This window comes from Jaculus jaculus, chromosome 9, assembly GCF_020740685.1.
Source record: "Jaculus jaculus isolate mJacJac1 chromosome 9, mJacJac1.mat.Y.cur, whole genome shotgun sequence".
Lineage (NCBI taxonomy): Eukaryota > Metazoa > Chordata > Mammalia > Rodentia > Dipodidae > Jaculus > Jaculus jaculus.
In genome coordinates, this window is record NC_059110.1 from 131,236,326 (window position 1) to 131,262,210 (window position 25,885).

Here is a 25,885-nt window from a genome sequence, read left to right on the forward strand (position 1 = left end):
AATATTGTAATTCCAACATCTTGTGCTTTCTCCAATACAAAACTGAATAGGCATATGAGTTAAATTTTGGTTCATGAGCTTCCAAATCTGTAAAACATACATCATTCTACTATGCTTAAAAGCACAGCTCAGGGGCTAAAGACATGCCTCAGCAGTTAAGGCACTCTTCTGCAAAGCCTAAGGACCTACTAAGTTCAATTCTCCAGTAACCATGTAAGTCACATGCACAAGGTGGGACATGAGTCTGGTGTTTATTTGCAGTGGATGGAGGCACTAATGTTCCTATTTTCTCACTATATCTGCCTCTTCCTCTCTCTCTCTCTCTTTTAAATCAATCAATAAATAAAAATAGTTTTTTTAAAAAATAAGTACATAGGTTACATAACGTAACCTTTTGAAACAGATAATAGTTCCGGGTCAAAGCCTGTCAAATGTGTATCTTCATTCCAATGCATCCTGCTCACTTTCAAAAGATAGTTTCAATTTTCTAAAGCATACTCTAAACTACAATTGCTTCTTACACATATAAAGAAAAAAATAAATGCTTAGCTTTTCAATTTGAAATGGTCAATTAAAAGTTACTTGTATTCCTTCTTCTTTGGAACTTATGAAAAAGGGGCAATACAAAGAAGAAACAGAAATGCTACTGTACTTTAATAAACCCTAAGAGATGAAGTTCTATTTCTGGCTATCCTGTAGTGACTTATAGTAGATCATTCTCTAATTAAGAACAACTGAGAAACTCATAAAGACACACAAACAGAGATTATAAGACAATTTGAAAATATAATTCTTTTACTCTTTATATTAAGAGAAAATAAGTGATCATTATAAAATATTAGAAAATAAGCTAATTGCTAAAGAAAAAAAACTAAAGCAAAGTGGAACTAAATTGTTAATTTATAGACTTTGCCTAAGGAAAAGAGTTCCTATCAGCCAGGAAAACCAAACAATCCCCTTTCTGCAATATGAATAATTGAACTTAGCAAGAATGAGAGAAAATGCTGTGCAAAGTATATTTATGAAAGAAAAATGATGAAAATACAATTCAGAGAAGGAAGTGGTAAACACTGAAACAATATCATGACCTCATATATCTGTATCTCACTGAATAAAGTAACAATGATAAAGTGAACTTGAAATTTAACATAAACTATTTAATTGATCAAAACATTATAAGATCTAGAGCTGATGAGATATCTCGGTTGGTAAAATACTTGTCTTGCAAGCATGAGGACCTCAGTTCAACTCCCAGAACCCACCTAATATATCAGGCATAGTGGTGCACCCTTATCATTCCCAGAACTGAGGACATGGAAACAGGAAGTTCCCTGGGGCTCACTGGCCAGCTAGTCTAGCATAATTGCCAAGATCCAAATCAATGTGACACCTTGTCTCAAGGAAAGTGGATGGTGACTCTGACTCATATACTCATGTGCACAGGTTGCTGTGGCCGGCCTGCGACCCTTCCTGAATATCGATCTGTGTGTCTACAAGTCCTGACAAACCCCCAGCAGCACCACTGGGGGGATCTTTCAGTCCCTGTTTGTCTCCACCTGCTGGCAACCTCTGATGTTCCACAAGAGCATAACAAATGCTATTGTAGAAATCAGAACCATTACATGCTTATTGGCAAGAATGTGGAAGATGTGGCCACTATAGAAAGCAGTAGGAAGGTTCCCCAAAGATTAAAAATCTCCCTTCTTATGCTATTTGGTCCCATCACCTACAAATTAAAGTCAGGATCCCAGAGAACTACTGCAGTTTTGTGTTTATACTGAAACTCTGTGTAACAACCGACAAACAGAAACCATGCCAATATTTATGGGTAGATAATGCCTAAAATATGTGTTACATGCATACAATATAATATTATTCAGCCTTAAAAGAAGGAGGGCTGGAGAAATGGCTTAGTGGTTAAGGTGCCTGCCTGCATAGCCTAAGGACCTAGGTTCAATTCTCCAGATGCACATGGTGGTGCATATGTCTGGAGTTCACTTACAGTGACTGGAGCCCTAGCATGCCCATTTTATTTCCCTTTCTCTTTCTCTCTCTCTCTCTCTCTCTCTCTCTCTCTCATCTGCCTCTTTCTCTCTCTTTCAAATAAATAAATAACAATAAAATGTTTTTTAAAAAGGAAATAATACATCATATACTACAATTTGGATGAACCACAAGAACATTATACCAAGTAAGATATGACAGTCATAGAAGGAAAGACTCTATAACTCCAGTCATATGAACTATCTATAGTAGTAAAGAATCCACAGCAACAGAGAGTAAAATGATGGTGCTTAGAGAAGGAGCAAATGGGAGTTGTTCCTCAGGAGGTTTTGTGTCAGTCATGAAGCATAAAACAGCCTAGAAATCCTAAGCAGCACTGTGCATAGTGTGACTGATGGTGAATGTTAAGAGGGTAGATGTGTACTGTTTTATTTTACAACAATTAAATTAAAGGACAAAATTTCAAAAGCAATGGATATAACTCACTACATTAAATATAACTACCCAATTGACTATCAAAGAAATATATAGAGTATCAACATACTCTGATAAAAAGATACTAACAGTAATTAGCAGTGTGTTCCTCCTGTAGACCAAGCACTGTGTTAACTAACTAATGAATTTTAGGTCATTTAATCTTTCCCTCAAACTATGAGACAGGAATTAGTGATGTCATTTTAAATATGAAAAAAACTAAGACTCAGCAAAATTGCCTTGCCCATACTTGACCTTGTGTAAAATGATGAGCAAGGGCTGGAGAGATGGCTTAGTGGTTGAGCACTTGCCTGTGAAGCCTAAGGACTCTGGTTCAAGGCTCAATTCCCCAGGACCCACATTAGCCAGATGCACAAGGGGGTGCATGCATCTGGTGTTCATCTGAAGTAGCTGGAGGCCGTGGCATGTCCATTCTCTGTCTTTCTCTCTGTCTGTCGCTCTCAAATAAACAAACAAAATTGAATAAAAGATAAACAGCAGAATAGAATTTGAGGCAAGATTCTGAATCAAAACCCACTCTATTGTGCTATGGCATCTCCAAAACTGTAGCATTCTGCTCATAACATGAACAGGAAGTGAGCTAACAGCAATTCTCTGGGAAGATATGGCATTTAATAATGTAAGGTGACAATGAAAAGCAAAATACTTATACTAAAAGGACCCGAGGCCTGATTCTTAGCTTTCTAAATTATTCCGGCTGTTATTAAACACTGGTAAGAATTGTTAATGTTTTTTTGATGGTTGTAGAGTTCCCTTGTTTAAATCATCTATGATCTTATTCATTTCTTATTTTTCTTTTATTAGTAATACAGCAAGTAAGTGATACTCAGAAACTGGAGACACGATATTACATAATTTTCTAAGAGAATAAAGCAATGGAGATAGCAAACTATTTCCACATAATGTCCCCTAAAAACCTATTGAAATAAAAGATTATTCACTGTCCAATGATTTCTTAAGTATATACCTTAGCATAGATCAATAATGTCAAAAGCAATTAGTTTTATAATATGACAAAAATTACCTCCAAGAAATTTGTTTTAAAATAGACAACTAGAATACAATTAGAGTTTCAGGATCAAACTCCCCTCACTCTCTACTGGTAATGTTAGTGAGTTAATATGTGATTACCTTCTGATGTCTGCACTTCAAACTGTATTGAATAACTTTAACTATGATGGATTAACAATGAAATCATTTCATCCTACAATCCTTATTCCTTCCCCATTTCAACAAAGTAAACAGCCTATCCTGAACTTATTGTAATTTCCATTATATAATCTTTCTAATTCTAACAAATTATTCTTATCTTTTTATAGCAACCACTATTTTAAAAATATTTTATTTATTTATTTAGGAGAGAGAGAGAAAGAGAAAGAAAATGGGCACATCAGGGCCTCTAGCCACTGCAAACAAACTCCAGAAACATGCACCACCTTGTGCATCTGGCTTACATAGGAACAGGGAATCAAACTTGGGTCCTTAGGCTTCATAGGCAATCACCTTAACTGCTAAGCCATCTCTCCATACAATTACTACTTTAATAATTATATAAATATACAAAACAAATCCTAAGGCTAATTGTTTCAGCATAAAATTCAACATAGTCCTTCAGGTTCATACTTTTCAAAGTAAACTTAAATATAATGTCCAAGCTATCTGCAACACACCTAGGACCATATTTTAGGAGTTTGTCAAAGATTACTTCTCCACAGACATGATACATGATACATGATAGATAAATACATAGATAGGTAGACAGATGATAGATGATAGATGATGGATGGATAGATAGGTAGGTAGGTAGGTAGGTAGGTAGGTAGGTAGGTAGGTAGATAAATAGATAGATAGATAGATAGATAGATAGATAGATAGATAGATAGATAGATAGATAGACAGACAGACAGACAGACAGACAGACAGACAGACAGACAGACAGACAGGAGACCATCAGACAAAAGCATTCCAGTTTATACTGGCTCTGTGGATTTCAGGGCTATGACAAAAAGTACACTCATTAGCTGGGGGGACAAAAACTAGAGGTCAAGAAAAGTATTCAGAGGTAGAAAAAGAAAACTAGTCTATCAAGCAAGAAGAAAAGAGTAAATTAGCACTGAGCAGATAAAATTGGGAAAGATATATGATTTTCTTAAAAATGATTATGACACTAATTCTTCAGTTTCTGAGCATCTTCTGAGACAGAACTATTGCTGGAAAGTTGCATAACTTCTGAGATGCAGACAGGCACTGAATGCAATGAAAGTATCTTCTGTATTCAGACCTACATTTACTGAACAAATACTTGTGTACAGACTGACAATGTTCTGAGTTAAGAAATAAAATGCATAGTAGCAGTTATTTGATTATTCATTGTAAAGCATTTTCTGAACACTCATTGTGTTTTGCACACAAATATAAGTTCAAAGTAAAGAATGTTAAAACTTTTAATATCAACAAAATAGGGAAAATGATCTCAAAGTTCATATGGAAAGGCAGAAAGCCTTGATATCCAAGCATATCCTCAGCAAAAGGAATACCTCTGGAGGCATCACCGTTCCTGATCTAAAGCTATATTACAATGCCATAGTAATAAAAACAGCATGTTACTGGCATAAAAACATGAGTATAGACAAATGGAATAGGATTGAGGACCCGGACTTTGGGTCAAGCAACTACAGCTACTTGGTATTTGACAAAGGCCCTAACAATATAGGATGGAAAAAAAGACAGCATCTTCAACAAATGGTGCTGGACAAACTGGATAACCAGACGCAGGAAACTGAAACTTTATCCACACATCTTGCCATGCACAACACCCAAGTCCAAATGGATCAAAGACCTCAATATAGGACCAGAAACTCAGCTACTACTGGAAGAAAATATAGGAGGAACTTTACATGATATAGGAATGGAAAAAGACTTCCTGAACAAAACCCCAGTAGTGCATTATCTTAAACAGTCACTCAACCAATGGGATCACATGAAGTCAACAAGAAACTTACAGGCCTATATGAAGCACCTTAAGACAATAACAATATTCACAGGTTTTCATGGGGGGGGGGTTGGGTGTGTGAAGAGGTCAGAGTTTGGTATGAGGGTATTTTCTTCTATCAGTCTCCACCTTATTTTGGAGAACCTGCAGCTCACTGTTTCTCCTGTCTAAGCTAGACAGACACCTCTGGGAATCTTCCTGTCACCACATCCCCAGCAGTAACACTATAGGCACATGCCACCCACCTTGCTTTCTTTTTTTACATTGACACTATGGGTCTGACCACAGGTTTACATGCTTGCGTGGCCAGAGCTTTATGCACTGAGCCATCTCTCCAGACTTCCAGAGAAATATTTTAAAACAATATGAAGAGCTGAAAGGACATAAAATAGTGGTGGCTTAAAACTCGAATAAAATGTAGCCAGGTGTGGTGGTGCACACCTTTAATCCCAGCACTCGGGAGGCAGAGGTAGAAGGATCTCCATGAATTCGAGGCCACCCTAAAACTACATAGTTAATTCCAGGTCAGCCTGGATCAGACAGAGACCCTACCTCAAAAAAAAAAAAAAAAAAAAAACTGGAATAAAATGTTTCTGAGAAAAGATGCACATGTTTTGCTTTTTTTTTCTCAGAAAGGGAAGATGGTTGTTCACAACAATACAAGGAACAGTCCTGGAAATGTATTAAAAACATGGAAGCTCGGGCTGGAGAGATGGCTTAGCGGTTAAGCGCTTGCCTAAGGAACCCGGTTCAAGGCTTGATTCCCCAGTTCCCACGTTTGCCAGGTGCACAAGGGGGCACGCACATCTAGAATTCGTCTGTAGTGGCTGGAAGTCCTGGCGCGCCCATACTCTCTCTCTCTGCCTCTTTCTCTGTCTGTCGCTCTCAAATAAATAGATAAAAGTAAACCAAAACTTTTTTTTAAAAAATGGAAGATTATCTTAGAAAAGATGTAGACACAGTTTCATGTCTTGGCAGACTGCAGACGGTACAGAGGGGGATTTAGTGATCAACATAAGGGAAGGTCCCTATGACTGTATAGGAAATGAAAGACTACTTTGAAAATATTACCTTGGAAACAGAGAGTATCTTCCTGCAGTGGGAACTCAATGGAGGCACTCTGAATGCTAGGCTGGACTTCTTGAAATGACATGGCTTATAAGCAGAATTTATAATGGGCATGAGATTAATGATTTAATTCCTGTTCAAAAGAAAGTGGGAAGTTTGCATTTCCCAATGTGGAGCAAGAGAGGGAAAACACACAGCAGGTTACTGGGAGCCCAAGCATGAGGCAACAATGGGCTGGACTCAGCTGGTAGCTGTGGAAACAGAAGGGAAGAGAGCAACCCAAGACAATGTTTAGAGAAGTAGAAGGATGGTTTATAAAAATACTAAATAAGGAAGAAGTGGCAAAATACATAAATCTTTCTATTTCTAAATCAAATGTGTCGAGAGAATGAAGACACCTGGGAATTAAGAGAACATTTTGAAAAGAGGAAGTTGGGAAAAACACATGCTTTTGGTAAGAAGTATGACAATCCTACTTTCATGTCCTAGGATATATAAACTGTCCTTTGGGCACTTGTTTTCACAACCTCTCTTGATATAAATATATAGTATCTAAATTGAGTCTAGATATATAAATGCTATTATTTTACATATAAATTTCACTTGAAATTATCTAGAAGTTATCACTAAAAAGGACCAATAATAGGCAACTATTTGGAGTCCCAATTTCAATGTCTATGCATAAAGAACAAGACATTTTTTATATGCATATTGTGAAAATATGGCATGTATACAAGAAGGCACAAATTCTTAAGTACACATTTTGCCAACTTTTAAATAAATTACTTTTCTGATGTATGCCATCAGAAATAAACTTTAAGAGCTTTCATCTTTCTGTAGATGGAATCAGAGTGTATACCTTAGAGATAAGTTTTCCCCATCCACATAAAGACATCTCTGAGGCATCCATGTTGTAGCAAATAGCAACACAATAATCTTGTACTATGTTATAAATAACACCTATAGTGGCAGAAATGTCACACAAATTCTACTAGTGGGGCATTTTGTAATGTGCCTAATCTGTAGCCCTCTGTCATGGTCTGAAAACACCAAGAAAGTCTGAGAAAATACCACAGAGAAGAAAAGCCTAAGGAGACATTCTAAAAAAGAAAAGGTATATCAAGTTAAAGCTAGGAAAATTCAAATAAATTATGGGCTTTCCCTAATAATAATATATCAACATTGATTCATTTATTACAAGTATACCAAAATAATGCAAGATGTTAGTGTCATGCAAAGTAGTATAGATGATATGATAATTCTGTAGTTATTTTCTTAAATCTTCTGTAAGTTCTAAAAAAAAGTGTATTTTAAGGCTGTTATTTTAAAAATTATAAAGTGATATTATTTTGAGGTTCTCCACTGCAATCAATGTGAATTTAGAAAGCTTGACATGACTATAACATTATAGCTTACATAAGTGAATTTTAGGAAGTAGTGTCACCATGAATAATAACTAATATATGTCAGGCATTTACAGTTTGTGACACTCTTAACCTGCCCTAATTACCCATAGACAGCTATAGATAGAATTCAATGTATTGGTGAATTTTAATGAGGCAAATGCAGATGTTTCTCTTTTCATTGCCATAAGAACTGCAGCATTATGAATGTAACCATCAAATCAAGGTAGTATAGCAACACTTATGGCTAATAGAAATCACAGGTATTTTTACTGTGCATTAATTACACTGTTGTATAATAAATACTATTTAATCATTCAAAAATTGCTGTCAGATTCACTCCTAGATATGTATATATTTTGCATTAATTTGAAAACATATGTTACACCATCATTCTTATTTATTAACATTTTGATAACTGTAACTCAATATAGTTTGTACTTTCATATATTTTTATCAAGTCTAAAAATGTTATTCTGGGGCTGGAGAGATGGCTTAGTGGTTAAGCAATTCTCTCTCTCTCTCTGCCTCTTTCTCTTCTGTATGTTGCTCTCAAATAAAGAAAAATAAACAAAAAAAAATATATACACACACACACACACACATACATACACACACACACACATACATATATATATATATAAAATAAGAGAAGAACTTTGTAGAATTTGCCAAATAGATAGCTGAATCCTCAGGATAAAAATAACGTGTTAATGAGGCTGGGGAAATGGCTTAGCGGTTAAGGCATTTGCCTATGAAGACTAAGTTCCTAGGTTCAATTCCCAGTACCCATGGAAGCCAGATACACAAGGTGACACATGGATCTGGAATTCATTTGCATTGGCTAGAGGGCCTGACATGCCCATTCTCTCTCTCTCTCTCTCTCTTTCTCTCTCTGCTTCTTTCTCTCTCTCAAACAAAACAAATAAATAAAATATTTTTTAAAATGTTAAGTACTCCAACTAATAAGGTCTATAATCTTAATAAAGCCACCAATACATTTTTTTTGTTTTTTGAAGTAGGGTTTCACTCTAGTCCAGGCTGACCTGGAATTCACGATGTAGTCTCAGGATGGCCTTGAACTCACTATGATCCTCCTACCTCTGCTTCCTGAGTGCTGGAATTAAAGACATGTGCCACCACACCTGACCCACCGGCACATTTTAAGTGAGTCTAAACCCGAACATCAATAGAGCCTTATCATCTTCTGGCATTTATCTTCCCAAACATCCAATAGTTTTGCTATAAATTTCATATTTACATATCCTAATATTTATTTAAAAATCAATAGTACACATGTTTAACATGAGACTTCTATAAAAATTTCCTGCCAATACCAAATGAAATAAACTAACCTAAGACGGTTTATAATATAATAAATGTCCATAAAACTATAAAGATTCAAAAGGAAAAGGAACAAAAGCCTGAAAAAACAACAGAGAAGGAATTCTCAGTGACAGTCTTGTCTTTCATGCTACACCATGCCTGGAACTCTTCCTTGTTTAATTATTAAGTCGGAAGCTGCTCAGCAAGACCTGTCTCATCTTGATCATTCCCAAGTTCTACCCTGCTGACAGAAGCTTTCCACTGTCTCTATATTTACTATTACTACATATGACAAGATGTGACTGCTAACTTTTCAATTTGGCTTTCATTAGAAACACAATGCAGTTTCTTTTAGATCCAAAGTGTACTTTGAGTTCCATACCAAATTTATAAAATTAAAATTACCATGAAACATATTTACATACTAATAACATTTAATTAATAAAATATGCTAATGTAGTAATACTTGAGCAATTAATACATATTATAAATTTTAACTTTCAAATTACTTAGTATTTAAGGACATGAAAATTTAGGTTCAGATCATGAAAACACACTTCAGAATTAAATTTGGATTTTGTCCATACTGTTGAATATCAGACATTTTTACACACAGTAGCTTGATTCACAATCAGGAAAAGATGAAAGCAACCAAAGTACCCAAGCAATGAATGAGTAAATAACTGTTGTGTATGCATTCAATGGACTACTACACAGCCTTCTTTACACATAAGCTAAAACAGGAGTGAGGGCTGGAGAGATGGCTTAGCGGTTAAGCGCTTGCCTGTGAAGCCTAAGGACCCCGGTTCAAGGCTTGTATTCCCAGGTCCCACATTAGCCCGATGCACAAAGGGCACACGCATCTGGAGTTCGTTTGCAGTGGCTGGAGGCCCTGGCATGTCTATTCTCTCTCTATCTGCCTCTTTCTCTCTCTGTTGCTCTCAAATAAATAAATAAAAATAAACAAAAAATATTTTTAAAAAAACAGGAGTGAACTGGGAAGACATGCTGAGTCACTAAAGGATAAATACTTTATAATTTCAGCTGTAAGAGATACCTAAGATGAAAGACATCATGAAGACTGATAGTAGAAAGGGCAGTAGCAAAAGGTTAGATGAGAGATATAACGGTGAGTTATTCTTGCCTGGGTGTAGAGTCTGAGAGGAAACTTTGGGGATGGATGGCAATACTGGTTTTACATCCATATGTGTTTTCTTTTTTCCATATGGGTGTTCTTAATGCCACTAAACAATATGGGGAAAATGTTAAAATGCAAGTTTTTGTGTGTATACATATATAGAGAGTGAGTCACATTAAAAAAGAATATTAAGAGAAAAAGTAATTGATTTGAATATAAATATATAAAACAGCCCTTCCTTAAAAGCAAGGAAAAAGATAAAGATAAATAACTGAACATGAAAATATACCAAGAGGATAAATAAGAAACTTAAAATGGACAGGAAACATACGAACAATATATACTAAAATATATGATTTTTCAAGTTAGAAAAAAATGAAATGTTTCCCACAGGCTTGTGAATACTTGCTCCACAGCTGGCTGTACTGATGTGGGAGGCTGTAGAACCCATAGGTTTATGCTGAGAGAACTGGCTGGTAGAAGTAGGTCACTATCAGCAGGCCCTTGAGAGTTATACTCTGGCTCTTGGCCCTGACAGCACTCTCTCTGCTTCCTGGTCCAGTGACATGAAAAGCCTCTGCCACATGCTCCTGTCGCCAAGAACTGCACATGCCTTCCCTGCCATAATGGGCCATGACTGAAATAATAAACCAAAAGAATTCTCTCATAATTTTCTCAAAATGACATATAAGTGACTATTACAAATGCCCAGAGTTATATTCCCTTTCATTTTCTTTGCCCTTCTGTGTTTCTGCCTTTTTATTTATTATTTTCCTTTATTTTTTTTATGGAAGGGATACAATGCAGACCAAAGCATCTCCAAGCAACTATTTTGTGATTAAGAGAATACTGTATTTAAAATAACCTGTTCACATAAGTTTCCTAGTTATAGACCTTGACATATATATTTGATTATTTTATATTTAAAAATAATATAGCATCATTAATAGGAGATATTGAAAAGTATAACAACACATTTTTACTTATTATTTTCAAATCTACGAAGTACTTTCCCTTCATTGAACCATAATTCCAAATATTAGGAGACTGGATATGGAGCATATCATATGCCAAGCTCACTATTCAAGCAAATTTGATAAACTTTAAACTTAGTCTTTTTCACATATATGTTTCTATTACTCTTCTATGTTATGTGTTCAAAGATAATATTAATTACATATTGAGCTTATGACATAAATTTATATATAGCAATTTATTGAATATTTAAAATAACATGTTACATCATAAAATTTGTATCTAGCACAGCTGTGAGGAAAACTAAGATTTGAAGCATTAACATTAGTCATAAACTATTAAGGATTTGAGATTTGAACCATAAATCACAGGTTCTAAACCACTATGCATACTCAACTTCCCATTATGTTACCCCATAAGACAGACTTTGGGCCTTGCTAGTTTTGGGGGGGGGGGCAGATAACATATTTATAATATGCTTGGTTAGCTAGTTTCTGTTCAAATTCCACAGCTTTAGATTCAAGAAAATATTTGGACCTAGCTAGACTGATGAGGATGGGGGCTACAGATGGTAAATGAGGACTGGAATCCTGCCTGGGATACAACAGAGGGCCATCTGACGGTACTGTTAGATCTGGAACAAGACTGATGAGCTGAGCTAGTCTCGGGTGTGAGCAGCCCTGACCCACAGGCACAGGAACAAATCTATGAAGCTCTTCCAGGCTCACAGATGTTAGGAAGCCAGGCAAGCTTCTACAAGGCTGAAGGTGTTCACCCTCTGTAACCTGCACTGTACAACGGTGTATTCATAGAAGACCTCTTAGGGCAGGGGGAGAGGCACCAACTCACTTGGGAGAATGTCCACAGCCTGCATGCTGTGCAGCCTCCTTCTGCATCATCCAGTAAGGGATCTTTACAGGTACAGCCGAGTGATATGGGTATGATCCCTCAGTCAAGACAATTCACCAAGAAAATCTGTCAGACTGGCCCTAATACTCCAATCTTCCTTTGCGATTTCCCATATAAGCATTAAGTGCTTTCAGTAAAACAATCATATCTTCCATTTAAAAGATTTTTTTACAAGTTATTTATTTTCATTAACTTCAAGGGTCCATTGTCACACATCAATCTGTACAAAGTAGGAAAGTAAAGCTTTTTTCTTTTAATGTAGTAAGAAATTTATTTGTAGTACATATCACTGAAACATGAAAGATGGAACATGGAAAATAAGAAAAAGTTACTAATTCTGTTTAAAAAGAACTTACTGTGGACTGTGTTTGCACCATGTATTCACTCTCCATTTTGTTCAGACGCACATTTGTGTCCTCAAGCAACTCCTGAATATTCTCAGTATGTTGTTTTTGAAGCTCAAATTTTTCCTTTTCCATTTCTGCTACTGCACTGTGAAGCTGCACAAGAAAACTGAGACTCTTTCACTACTATAGGAAACATTATTTTGCAATTCAAAAATATTTTCCAATATTTGTCTTTTAATATTTTTATTTATATCTATATGATGGCCTGAACAAAAATTATAAAATTTACACATAGGTCTATAGATATGACTCAACAGGTAAGAGCACTTCCTGGGCAAGCATGAAGCTCTAAGGAGGCCTGAAAGATGTCTCAAGTGCAGAACCCACATAAGCAGCTAGGCATGACCACACATGTCTGTAATTCAGTTCTGAAGGAGAACAGAGACATTGCTGGAGCTGATGAAAATAATGGCAAGCTCTGAGGTTGTAAGAGAATCCCAGTCAAATAAGATTGGGCAAAAGAGTGATAAACAGGGACATTTCCCTGTAGCCAACACAGCAAGCACTCCCCATCACAGGCCAGCACATAGGGTGCCACACAGACCATACATGTGAATACACCAAAGACACACCACACCATATGTACACACATACACACAAGCAAAACAAAAACCCACAAGTAAAGATATTATACAAAGATCAAAATTAAGAAACAATTTTTCTTTGGTTTCATGAAGTGAAGTATTAAAACATACATAGGGCTAGAGAGATGGTTTAGCAGTTAACGTGCTTGCCTGAGAAGCCAAAGGACCCAGGTTTGGTTCTCCAGACGCACAAGGGGGTGCATGCATCTGGAGTTCTTTTATAGTGGCTAAAGGCCCTGGCACACCCATTCTCTTTCTGTCTGTCTCCTCTCTCCTTCTCTCTCTCTCCTTCTCGCTCTCTCTCCTTGCAAATAAGTAAAATTTAAAAAAAACATATGTATGTATATGTGTGTGTGCGTGCATGCCTGCCTGCCTCAATTAAACATTTAAATTAGCCTAAATCAGAAAACAACAGACATTTATAATTTTATTGTTAACTAGGAATATTATCTTAATATCTTTGTTATTTGACTCATTTACAAATCTTTATATAGAAAAATGTTTCTTTCCTACCTAAATTCCCAACAAGAAACTTTTTTAGCCACCTCATAATCAATAAAAAGGACAAACAAAAAGATTGCATATATAAATCAAACAGGGAATGATTATGCTTACAAAGAAGGACAGCCTATATATCATGGACAAAGGCCTTTCTTGAGAGATTATTATTGACCCATTGTTTAAATGGAAGCTGCTTTATAAATCAATGTAAACTAAATTAAGGAAACCATAACCAAATACAGGAGGCCTGGGCAAGCTTCAATGGATGGCTTCAAGAAGGAAGCTGGAAATGTTTCCTCAGCCTTGGGAATCCTTTCATTTGTTCTAAGGGCATAGTATTCTAACCCTATCCGAGTCCAGAGCTTCTTCTCTACTCAAGAGCAAAAGTTCAAAATCAGGCTGGAGAGATGGCTTAACAGTTAAGGCACTTGCCTGCAAAGCCAAAGGACCCAGGTTCAACTCCCCAGGACCCATGTAAGCCAGATACAGAAGGGGGCACACACATCTGGAGTTTATTTGCAGTGGCTGGAGGCCCTAGCATGCCCATTCTCTCTATCTCTCTCTCTTTCTCTCTCCCTGACTATTTCTGTATCTCTCTTTCTCAAATAAATAAATATAAATATAAATATTTTAAAAATTCCCCATAGTTTAAAAAATAAAATTGAAAATCGTTTGGTGTAGGTGATTCACTATGAACAAAGAGGGGGAAATGACCCAACATAGACAGTGTGAATTCTTATTTGACCAGGAAGATATTAGAGAAAAAGAAAAAATAGAACTGGTGAGAACTAGAGGCAGAATGCAGGCAACCGGTACTTAGTATTGGTCAGGATCCTAGGAACTTTTCACTTTATTTATTTGAGAGAGAGAGAGAATGGACACACCAGGGCCTTCAGCTGCTGTAAACAGACTCCAGACACAGGCAACACTTTGTGCATGTGGCTTACATGGGTTGTGGGGAATTGAACCTCCCAGGAACTTGTATTCCAGTTTCTAGATGAACGGGGCATGGGGATGGCTCACAAAGAGCTGCACAGAGGACGCACGCAGCTCTAACTTTACTTTAAGTGGCCCTTCAAATCCCAGTTATGTTTCATTGTAATTGTGCAGAAATATATATTTGAAACCAGAATTATGTCTAGCATTTCAAAGTGACTCAAGACTGTTGCTAAGCCTATAGAACTGGCACCGAAGCCCTTCTACATATGCCTGCAAGCATGAGTCGTCCACTATAGATACCGTGCATGTCAAAACCAAGTGTACACAACAAACCCGAGTCTAAATTATATCATGCTGCCTGAATTGCAGGAATGAAATGGACCAAAACTAAAATTAAAACAATTTCCCTAATCATTTGGCTTAAAATATACTGGCTATGATAAAACTGTAAAACATTACAAGAATTAAGTCAAAAGTATGTTTTCTTAATAACCACAGACCTTGAGAGTATATCAAAATATAAACATTAGCTATATCTAGTTACCCTCAAATTTTAATTATTTTTATTTTATTTTCCATACTTTTCTACATCATATGAAATCTATTATTTTTATAGCTAAACACCACTCTAAAGCACATACTTTTATATTTTCTATTACTGTTCTAGGTAGCTTACCTTTTTTTCCCAAACATTATTCAGAGACTCTGCACTTTGTTCACATATCTTTTTGAGCTCTGTGATTTGGTTTTCTTTAGTCTCTCTGATAACTTGACAGTCACGTATAAGGGTCTGAACTGTCAAAGATGATGAAGACAAAGTTAAACCAATTCTAGAAACTAAAGAGTTTGATGATATACAAATACAATGAATTGGTTAACAAATAATTCATTTTTTTACCAAGTCTTCTTATACTTTTCTAAAACACCTGCTATTCTTTGTTCTTTTTTCCCACTTCTACCATCATAGACAGGCTTGTCTACATTAGTCTTTACTCTCTCCCTAAAAAATTAAGCGTGCTAGCCTCAAGTAGCCTTCTCCTCTAATGGGCCCTCTGGCACCATGAAGCAGCCATTCCACAGAACAAATCCATAATGACTGCCATGCTGAAAATCACTACCATTCTTCATACCTAAAGAACAAATGCTAAAGGCGCTAAGAGGAACGTAGCTCCTCATGACCCCACTATTCTCTAGCCACATTTCTTGCCTCTTCCACATCTTGAAACCTCATCATAAATACACTGGCCTATCTGCAGGTTCATGAAGACATGTTCTTCCATCTATCAGCACCCAATGTGATCACCTGCCTATGGCAAATGCCCTTCCCTACCTTGAGGAAACATCCCCATTTAGCCTTGGTGTCTCAAATCAAGTAACAGCTTATTTAGGATCTAGTCACCAACCAGATTCCCCTTTGAAAGGAGAAAAAGAAGCACCTGTACTTCCATGCTTATTTCCTCTTAATTTTCACTGAGGAGAAAGATGACTCAATGCCAATATTTTTAGTATTACTAGTTATCAGAGTGTGTATGTTTGGATGTGCAAGTTGTGTGTATGGAAGCAAACCATGAACACATATGTAGAGGTCAGCAGGTCATCTGTCCTTTGCTCCTTTCAGATTCTCTCAGCTCTACCTCTCACTCTATAGATACATATGGATAACAAACACGTTAACCACTTTATTCTGGTTTATGTGGGTGCTGGGGAATTGAACTCAACGTGGGAACAAACAAGCAACTTTAACCACTGAGCCATCTTTCCAGCACCAAGACTTAACTTTTTATACAAACACAAACAGTGCCACACACACAAGTTCTCAGAAGATGTGTACTAAATGAAGGAATAAAAAGATCCATTATTTCAATATAGTATTGCCCCTTGGCACTATAAAACCACTTTCAAGGGCTAGAGAGACAGATCAGCTGGTAAAGTTCCAAAGGACCTATTTCAATTCCCAATACCCATGTGACATAAAGCTTTGATGTTTTTCAAGCTTGGGAGTGTTTGAACTGTCTAGTTTGAAATAGAGTAAAAATACATTTAAAATATTTTTAAAATCACTTAACATTTAGAGAAAAATCCTGAAGAAATTTCTAATTACTTTCACCAACAATATTTAAGGACAGAAGCTAAAAAAGATTGTGTGTGTGTGTGTGTGTGTGTGTGTGTGTGTGTGTGTGTATTTCACAGGTTAATTTATACATGTAACTGCCTCTTCTAAATTGTCAAGGGTAGTGTCACCCACTCAAACACATTGAAGCTTGACCTGACCAAGAGATAGTAACTATGAAGGGTCTGAAATTAAAGCTTTCCTTTATCCTTTTCTCTTATTCATCCTAACCTTTCCCTTCCATTCTCACTGCTCCCATGGTCATCACTCATGTATTCTGCTAAACTTTATTTTCAGAATTACAGAAGCATGTGCATGTGTGTATGTATGTATGTGTGTGTATTATGTGTGTATACACATAATATATATATGTATGTGTATATACATACATATATATATATATATATATATATATATATATATAAAGAGAGAGAAAGAGAAAGAGAGACAGAGAAGCCTAATGTCTAATATCTCTGAGCTGAAAGGAACTTTATATAGTCTTTATCCTGTCCTCATTACTTTATAGGTCTACTACTAAGACCTAGAGACTTCCTAACATCATATAACAGACATTGGATAACAGATATTAGATAGCATATCTGGGCTGAGAACCTGTTTCCTACTAAGTGAAATGCTGTCAGTCTCTGTCTGTATGTCCTCCACCATCTCTTCCTTCTTTTCTCCTCCTGCCTCTCTATCTACATTCTGCTTCTGTATTCAACACACCCACCATTACCAGGCTATTCCTATTAACATAGAAGGTCTTGAAACTAAAACCTCAAAAGTCTTCTGTGAATCTTTAGGATCTAGAAGATAAAGTTCAGGTTTGCAAATCTAAAATTCAAGGCCATATTTAATATAATTTATTTTATGTTTTTAACTTAACTCTTAATGCATTGGTTACATAATCTAGTTATATAGGTTTGGAACATACATCTCAAAAGTTACCAGTTTTAGCAATCCTATCCTAATGTGAGGAACTCTTCCCTCCAAATAATTAAATCTTATCAGACTTTACAGTCTTACAAAAATTCTTTTCTCCAAAGTATAACATCTTTTTCATAACTGCTTAAAGATTTTAATTCTTTGATTCATAATCACAGGCAATTTAATACAGAATAACATGTTTTTCTTTCCTTTTTAGTGAATGTATAAATGAATACTTTTAAGGCTTTTGGACAAAGATAATACTAGCTGTTGCCAACATACACACACAACACACACGTGTGTGTGTGGTGTTTTGTTTGACCCTGTCATATAAAAGCTATTGTACATTTCATCCATTGATGGAAGTTCACAAAAAGTCAGAAATTAAATTTAATTTCAAATTTTATAATCATAAAATGAACTTTAAATGTTACTGTAAGTAATTACATAACACTATGCCATCACCTTTCTTTTCAAGCATTCTTATACACTCCTCAGTTTCACTTTGTTTCTTTTTGTATAAATTTTTCATTTCTTCTATTTCATTATTCTTTCTTTCTAAAATCTGCGAAAAAATGTAACATGCTTTAGTATATTTAATTAAGTATAATATATATAATTAATAAATGAGAGCACTATTTTAAGTCTATATTAAAAATTCTCTCAAATGGTCCTCTAAGTATAAAAATTACCTTATAGATTTGGAAATGTTACATGCTTAGAATTTTTACATATAATTTGCAAGAAGAGTATAAATAATAAATCAGCTGACTCCTTAAAATACAATGCAGAAATTCAACTGTCATAAACTGGCAGAGAAGCCATCAGAACTATTTTTCCAGCTTGGGCACATCCTGTATCTTCCCACCAGTGTCCTTCAACTATTACCACACAATGGCAAGAGTTCCCAGGTCCAGGGGAAGGTGATGTGGAACAGAGCCCTTCTGTATCTGTTTTATGATTTAAAAAAAAAATGAATTCAACATGTCAAAATGACACAAAATTTTATGTCCTTTATATTGTGCCAGATGCTTTAAATTTAATCATTTACTAAATGCAATCATGATTTTATACTTCAACATACAGCTACATGAAAAAAATATAGAAAAGTTACTAATCAACAGAAAAATGTTACCCAGGAGGTAAATAAGACCAAATTGAGGTAGAAGTAGGAATATCCACTTTTCTTATGGGAGAACTACAGCTACAGAGGTGAGGAGCATGGTGATCTTTCATAAGGAGTTAGTTAAGTACATAGCCCAAAAGAATACAGACATCAGCCTGCTCTGGCGAGATCAGAACTCCAGTCTAAACCTAAACCTGACTCATCCAGATGGCAATCAGGGAAACCCCTCTGTTTACTTCCTGGTTATTCTTCCTTCTAGAAAATTTTGTGGGCTTTTACCCCCACTGGCAAGTTCCATCTGAGACTGTGCTCTTCTCCCTGACCTGCCAACCAATCAAAGTCCTCTAGATACACTGAAACTTAACCCATAAAACTCAGTCCCGATCCAAGTCAGCACACAGGATACCCACTTTCCAAGTCATCATACCAGCTCTTTACTTGGGTCCCCTGCAAGCTCAGGAGCTTTTCCACTTCATTTTCACTTGCTGCCTTATTTTCACTTTTGTTTCTAGTAAACCTTTGTTTAACCTAACTTACCATGTCTGCATGTGTCAATTAATTGCAAGTCAGAAGATAAGAACTCACTAGCTTGAGAGGCTCTGCTAGCAAAACTGGAACCAATTTATATATTCAATATCAATGTCAATTTTTCCTTACTGTTGTTCTTACCAGAATTATATGTTACCTTTCTTATACTACTGGCAATTCTAAGCTTCATAGAGTACATCACCTCAAACCATGAGCCAAAATAAGTCCTTCCTTCCTTAAGTTTCTTCTTGTCAAGGATTTGGTAATAATAACAAGAAAAGGGGCTAGTCTAGAAAACTGATACTGACAAATGGGCTCAGCGCTGAAATAAACGCATTTCTTAGGTTTTGGAAATGGTTGATAGGAGGAATGTGGCCAGTTTGGAACAGCCAAGCAAAGAGAAGGCCTAGAATGCTATAAGCAGACCTCAATGGGTCATTCTGGATAGAGGCTGGGAAACCAGAATGCCATTAGAAATACAGACAGTGAAAGCTGGTCTCAAGAGGCTGCAAAAGAAGAAAGACTCTATCACGAACTGGGCTAGATGTCCTTCATATTATATATCTCTATCTATCTATCTATCTATCTATCTATCTATCTATCTATATTCTGGCAAAGTATTTGATTGCATTGTGCCTGTGTCCTGAAAACTTCCTGAAACTGAATTTAAATGCCATGGATAATTTTGTATGGCAGAGGAAATTATAAAAAAGGATGGCATCCAGGCTGTGGCATAGTTACTGCTCACCACTTTGCAAGTCAGAAGAACTTAACAGCCAGTAGCTTGAGAGGCTCTGCTATTAAAACTGGAATCAATACGTCTTATATATTCAATATCAATAGCAGTTGTTCCTTAATGTGTTTCTTACCACAGTCATATGTTACCTTTCTTATATTACTAGCAATTCTAAGCTTGATGATTACAAATATTCAGTGATGAAGAGAAAAAAAAGCCTGGTCAAAAATGATGCTAGAGTTGGGGTCCTGACAGGTGGGGTCAAAACATGTATAACTGGTTAAAGATATTAGTGCCATTAGACAGAAACCATAGATTTTTGTACAGGGACAACAGGAAAGATACCTCAAAGGCAAGACCACACGCATCCAGAGATTCAGGCTATAAGGATGCAAACTCAATTGAAAAACTTTCGTTGGAAAAGAGATTGAATAAAAAGAGCCTCCAGGGCATCCTCCTTGAGCAGAACACTCAAGGAAGTGTTCTTCCAACTCAGCCTCCAAAACACACAGAGGCCATTCAGCTATGGTCCATGGGGCCAAGATTCATCTCAATCTAGCAGCAAACCCAGCAATGGTCCATGTGATATGGTTTTACATGCATACAAGATGCAGATGTAATAATTAATAATGGTTTGATATTTAGGTAGGGTTTTGGAGGGGAGGTGATGCTGCTGGTAAATTATAAGCCTGTTGATTCTGCAGAAAGGTACTGTTACTAACTAATAGGATGCCTTTATTTTGTACATGACCCAATCTTTGACATTTCTTTTATATAAAATATTTAGGCATCTGATATTTTCAACCAAAATTTTAATTATATACTGTGATTTTTATTTGTTGCAAAACATTAAAATTTCAGAAGTACTTAGGGGATCAAAAGCTAAGATTTCTTAATCAGTTTGTGCATTTCACATAATAAAGCTGCTAATGGTGAGTAAAGTATTATATACTAACTAGATTTTTCCACATCTGTATAGTATATTATATGTATTTTGTGGTATTGACATTATAGAAAGTTTAGAGTGTCAAACATGCGCTTAATGTGCATTTTAAACAAATTTATGGCAATTAAAATATTTGGAGACAAGGGTATCACATTACAATTTGTAAAAATCTTTATGATTCTACTGTGTCATAAGATGCTTTGCATAATAGCCAAACCATAGCTAGAGAAACTAAGTTTAGTAAATATCAGATAGATTTTCTGTAAAAATAAAAGAAAGAAAGAAACAAACAAACAAAGAAAAGATGCAAAAGGGAAATGTCTTGAGAACTTGTGTTAATGTTCTGAAAAGTCACCAAGACCTAATTTCCTGTTTGGACAGCCTGGGTGGACTGCACATGAAGCTGTGAAAGGAAACCTGAAGTTTCAAAGGCGAGTGCAAGGGACCGGAGATACTGTAAATGGGGTAAATTCGCCAAAAAACAAAGGCACCAAATAGAGGTGGCCCAAGAGAGAAGCCACCCACATGTGCCACAGGCAACGGTGCTGGGGTGGAGGCAATCCAGGCCCACTGGAGCACAGGGGATGGCATGAGCCCATATGCCTGACACGGAGCTGCAAAGCTTGGGACTTGCCTACCTGGCTTTCAGTCTTGCTGTGGTCTGCTCTTCCCTTGCTACCCATGCCTTTTGATTTTACACAAACTCATAGTTAAGGAGTCTCAGTAGAACTTTAGGCTTGGCACTTTTCCACAGTGTGGGAACGTTAAGACTGTGGAATCCTTTGAAGTTTGACTAAATGTGTTTTGAATTAGGAGATGGCCATGATCATACAGGGTCCAGGGCAGAATGTTTGATTTGAATGTCAAAAGTTCCTCATACAGTGGGTGTGGTGTCACACGCCTTTAATCCCAGCACTTGGGAGGCAGAGGTAGGAGGACTGCCATGAGCTTGAGGCCACCCTGAGACTACATAGCGAATTCCAGGTCAGCCTGGGTTACAGTGAGACCCTACTGGGAAAAAAAAAAAAAAAAAAAGATCCTCATAGGCTCATGTAATTAAACTCTTGATACCTGGATGGTAACAACATGTTCAAGGTCATTTTCAGAACCTTTGAGAGGTGGGGCCTAGCTATTGGGAGTGTACCTCTCTGGGAGATATGACTTGACATTTATAGCTCAGCCCCCTCCTATCCTAGCTCTGCTTCCTGATTCATGGAGATGTGACCCACCAGCTGCTATAAGATCCCACCACAATGGAGCTGCCTCACCACGCCTTCTCTTCCATGGTGGAGTGCACCACTGAAAACTGCAGACCCGGGTAACTCCTTTCTCCTTCTGTACTTCCTGTCAGATACTTAGTCATGGTAATGAGAAAAATAACTAATACATGTATTAAGAAACCTATTTCAAACTCTATCACCATGATTTTACCAAATAAATCTTTCAAACTGATTCATCTTATAACATCAACATATTTTATATTAAAATTATATAGACTTTCACAAAGTTATGTTAGTTAAACAATTTAAACAGAAGCAAGACTATAATAATAGCAAAAATATTTCTCTTTAAATGCAGAAAAAGAGAAAGACAAGAATTAAATGTTTTCTCCTTCCAATATGAAATCAGTAGTTTGTATCTTGTGGTGTAAGAAGATAATTCAAATGACTACCAATTATTTTCTGCTTCAGAGAAAGTAGGGAATACTGTGCTGTGGCCTCAACTACCTGCTTCAGTCTCTGTTTTACTTTCTTTTGTTTTCTTGACATGATGTCTCTGTAGGTCAGGCTGGCCTCAAATTTACAGTCCTCCTTTCTCAGCCTTGACAATGATGGGATTACAGGCTCAGTAATGTCTCTGCCTTTGTTACTCAGTTTTGGGAAGTAAACTCATAGGCTTAGTTTGAAAGAGTACATGTAAGCCTTCTATTTGGACAAATTTTATGTATTTAAAATAAAATACACACTTACACTTTACTAAAACATACGTGTAGTGGTTTGATTCAGGTGTCTTCCATAAACTTGGGTTTCTGAATGTTATGTTCCCAGCTGTTGGAGATTTGGGAATTAACGCCTCCTGGAGAGAGTGTACTGTTGGGGGCAGGCTTATAGGTGTTATAGCCAGTTTCCCCATGCCAGTTTTTGGTACACTCTCCTGTGGCTATTGTCCACCTTATGTTGGCCAAGGGTGATGTCCACCCTCTGCTCATTCTACTGCTTCCCCTCGATCCTGTAACCCAAAATAAACCCTTTTTTACCCCACAAGCTGCTCTTGGTTGGGTGATTTCTACCAGCAATGCGAACCTGACTGCAACAATGCTATCAAATAAAATTTTATGGTTCCATAACCATAAGCTGCAGGTTTTTGCTGAGACTCTGAAGAAGAAACAAATTTTAATTAAAGTAATGAAAACATGCCACTGGGCCTGGTGGTATAGCCCTATATTCAATCCAGGCTACTTGGGAGTCTGAGAAAGGAGAATCACAAGTTCAAGGCCTTCCAAGGCTACAATGTAAGTTTAAGGCCAGCCCCAACAACTTAGAGAGAGCTGCTTCAAAATGGACACATTTTTTTAAGAGGCTACGGATGTAACCACCCAGCAGTAGAGTCTCTGCTTAATACATGAGGAACCTTTTGTCCAATCTGTAGTAACAATAATAAACACAAAAATATACACTGGAAAGTACAAGTGTCGGTCTATACCAAAGAAAAGCAAGTTCAAAGTTTCTTTTTAAATAAAGAACAAGGTACAGTTGCACATAAAACACAGGTGGGATGATTACACATTTCAGGGAACATCCTGACTCTGTCTCTAATTGATTAGTTAACTAAAAATAAAACTATAATCATCATAAAATTGAAAGAAAACACAAACCCTAATATTTACAGCTGACGTTTTACTCCAAATTATATGAATGGAGCCAGACGTAGTCATGTAGGCCTGTAATCCCAGCCACTCAGAAGGCTAATGCAAGAGAACCATGAGATCAAGGACTGTCTGGACTGCCAAGTGAATACAAGGCTGGCCTAAGTAACTCAGTGAGAAATGTTTTACAATAGCTCAGGGACAGAGCACCTGCCTAGCATGCATTAAGCCCTAGGTTCAATCCTCAGCACCACACACATGTATGCACACACACAAAACACAAATGGTAATGATAGAATGGAGATTAAAACAACAATAAGAAACCAGCTCTAAAATAGCAATTGAAAAAGCAAATGTAATACAAAAATGTAGATTAAAATGGATCTATTTTGCAAATGAAGTTACAAATCAGTTTTAAACCTCCATTCTACTGTGACACACCCCACTGTAGACATGTCCCTTGGGAGCCCCACCCCCCCAAGCCACGCGTGCTGACATAGAATGACTGGGTACTAGGGGTCACAGGGTAGATGCCAAGAATGGCAGCAGGCAGGTGAATACAGCAGGCTCTTGAGTTTATAGGAACCCAAGGCAGGTGGGTCAGAAAGAAAGACTGGGCACCCAGAAACCTCCCCTAAAGACCAAGTGGCTTCAAAACGTCCCTAGGGCTTCCCCAATCAGTGCAGCCAAGCCCTGAAGAGAGGCTCAGATCAACTTTGACAGTTATGTTAGCAAGTTCCATCTATTACATATACTATCATCAAGTATGTGAACAAGCAAATGGACAGTTGGACAAATGGACCAAGCACAGACAAAGGTATTTTACATATTGAAAACAACATATACTGTTATCAAGTATGTGAACGAGCAAATGGATGGATGGAGTCCACCTAGCACAGACAAGGAGATTTTACATACTGAAAACAACATATATGTTATCATCAAGAACGTGGACGAACAAATGGACGGATGGACAAGTGCACCCGCCCCAAGTGATACGGGCCTACCTTCTGCACATCAGCATCATGCTTCTGTTGCAGTTTGAGTTTTTCTTCATGAAATTTTGCTTCCATCATTTTTGCTTTCATGTCCAACTTCAAGGAAAATGGTATAAAGTTCGTATTAATGTACTTTTCCCATTGGCAAAAAATGTACTTTTTTCTATAAAATGAATATTATTTTCCACTTTCACCTGTAGCCACAGATTTAGCAATCACAGTGCATCCACCTACATATTGGTTATAGTCTCTTAAGTACTTCCAAATTAAACTCTTTAACACAAATTTTACTTAGTTGGCAAACTCAAAATACCTAAATACATCTTCATTTATTCCTTACCACCCTCTAACACACCATCACAAAGTTACTTTAGAGTGTGTTTTTCTTCCACATTGAGAATACAGTGTTCTAGACTATAGGAACTTTGTTTCACTGTCTCCTCTAATCTTTTCTTTGTTCACACCTGCTTGCTTCTTTCAAAATCCCCTCGTTAACATACATATTTAAACATGACAATTTACAAATAAATACCCATAAAATGCCAAATTTGTGACAAATATATATCATCAATCAGATTTGCAGTTCTCTCGTCTGCAATCACAGACCTGATCTCACTCAAGGCAGTGACTTTATCTCCTTTCAAGCTTTCCTCGATAGCCTCTATCCTTCCTAAGTGAATATCAACAGTCAACATCTCCTGGGGAAAGCCAGCAAACCTGTAATCTAATGATAATGTCTACATTCTAGAAGTAAGAGAATAATAGCTAGGTGTTTTAAAAGGACCAATACAAAATTGGTCACCTCAAATGTGAAAATATCTGGTCACTTAATCCTTTGATTAATGGAAAGAGTATACCGCAGAGTATGACCAACTGTTTTCTGAGTCTAATTCTGACCTCACCACAT

The 25,885-nt window shown here is 36.7% G+C and overlaps 1 protein-coding gene across 8 annotated transcripts in view; it reads right to left on the reverse strand.

Moving 5' to 3' along the window:
• Cep112 (centrosomal protein 112) overlaps positions 1-25,885 on the reverse strand; it is a 471,814-nt gene that overhangs the window by 351,420 nt on the left and 94,509 nt on the right. For 7 of the 8 annotated variants that reach the window (XM_045157990.1, XM_045157994.1, XM_045157992.1 and 4 more), the window contains 4 exons: positions 24,988-25,074; positions 18,244-18,343; positions 15,418-15,536; positions 12,667-12,810 (listed from right to left, as the gene is read on the reverse strand). In XM_045157990.1, coding sequence (XP_045013925.1) covers positions 12,667-12,810; positions 15,418-15,536; positions 18,244-18,343; positions 24,988-25,074 — 450 coding nt within the window. The remainder of the gene's footprint in view (positions 1-12,666; positions 12,811-15,417; positions 15,537-18,243; positions 18,344-24,987; positions 25,075-25,885) is intronic. The other variant, XM_045157993.1, reaches the window with a different exon arrangement.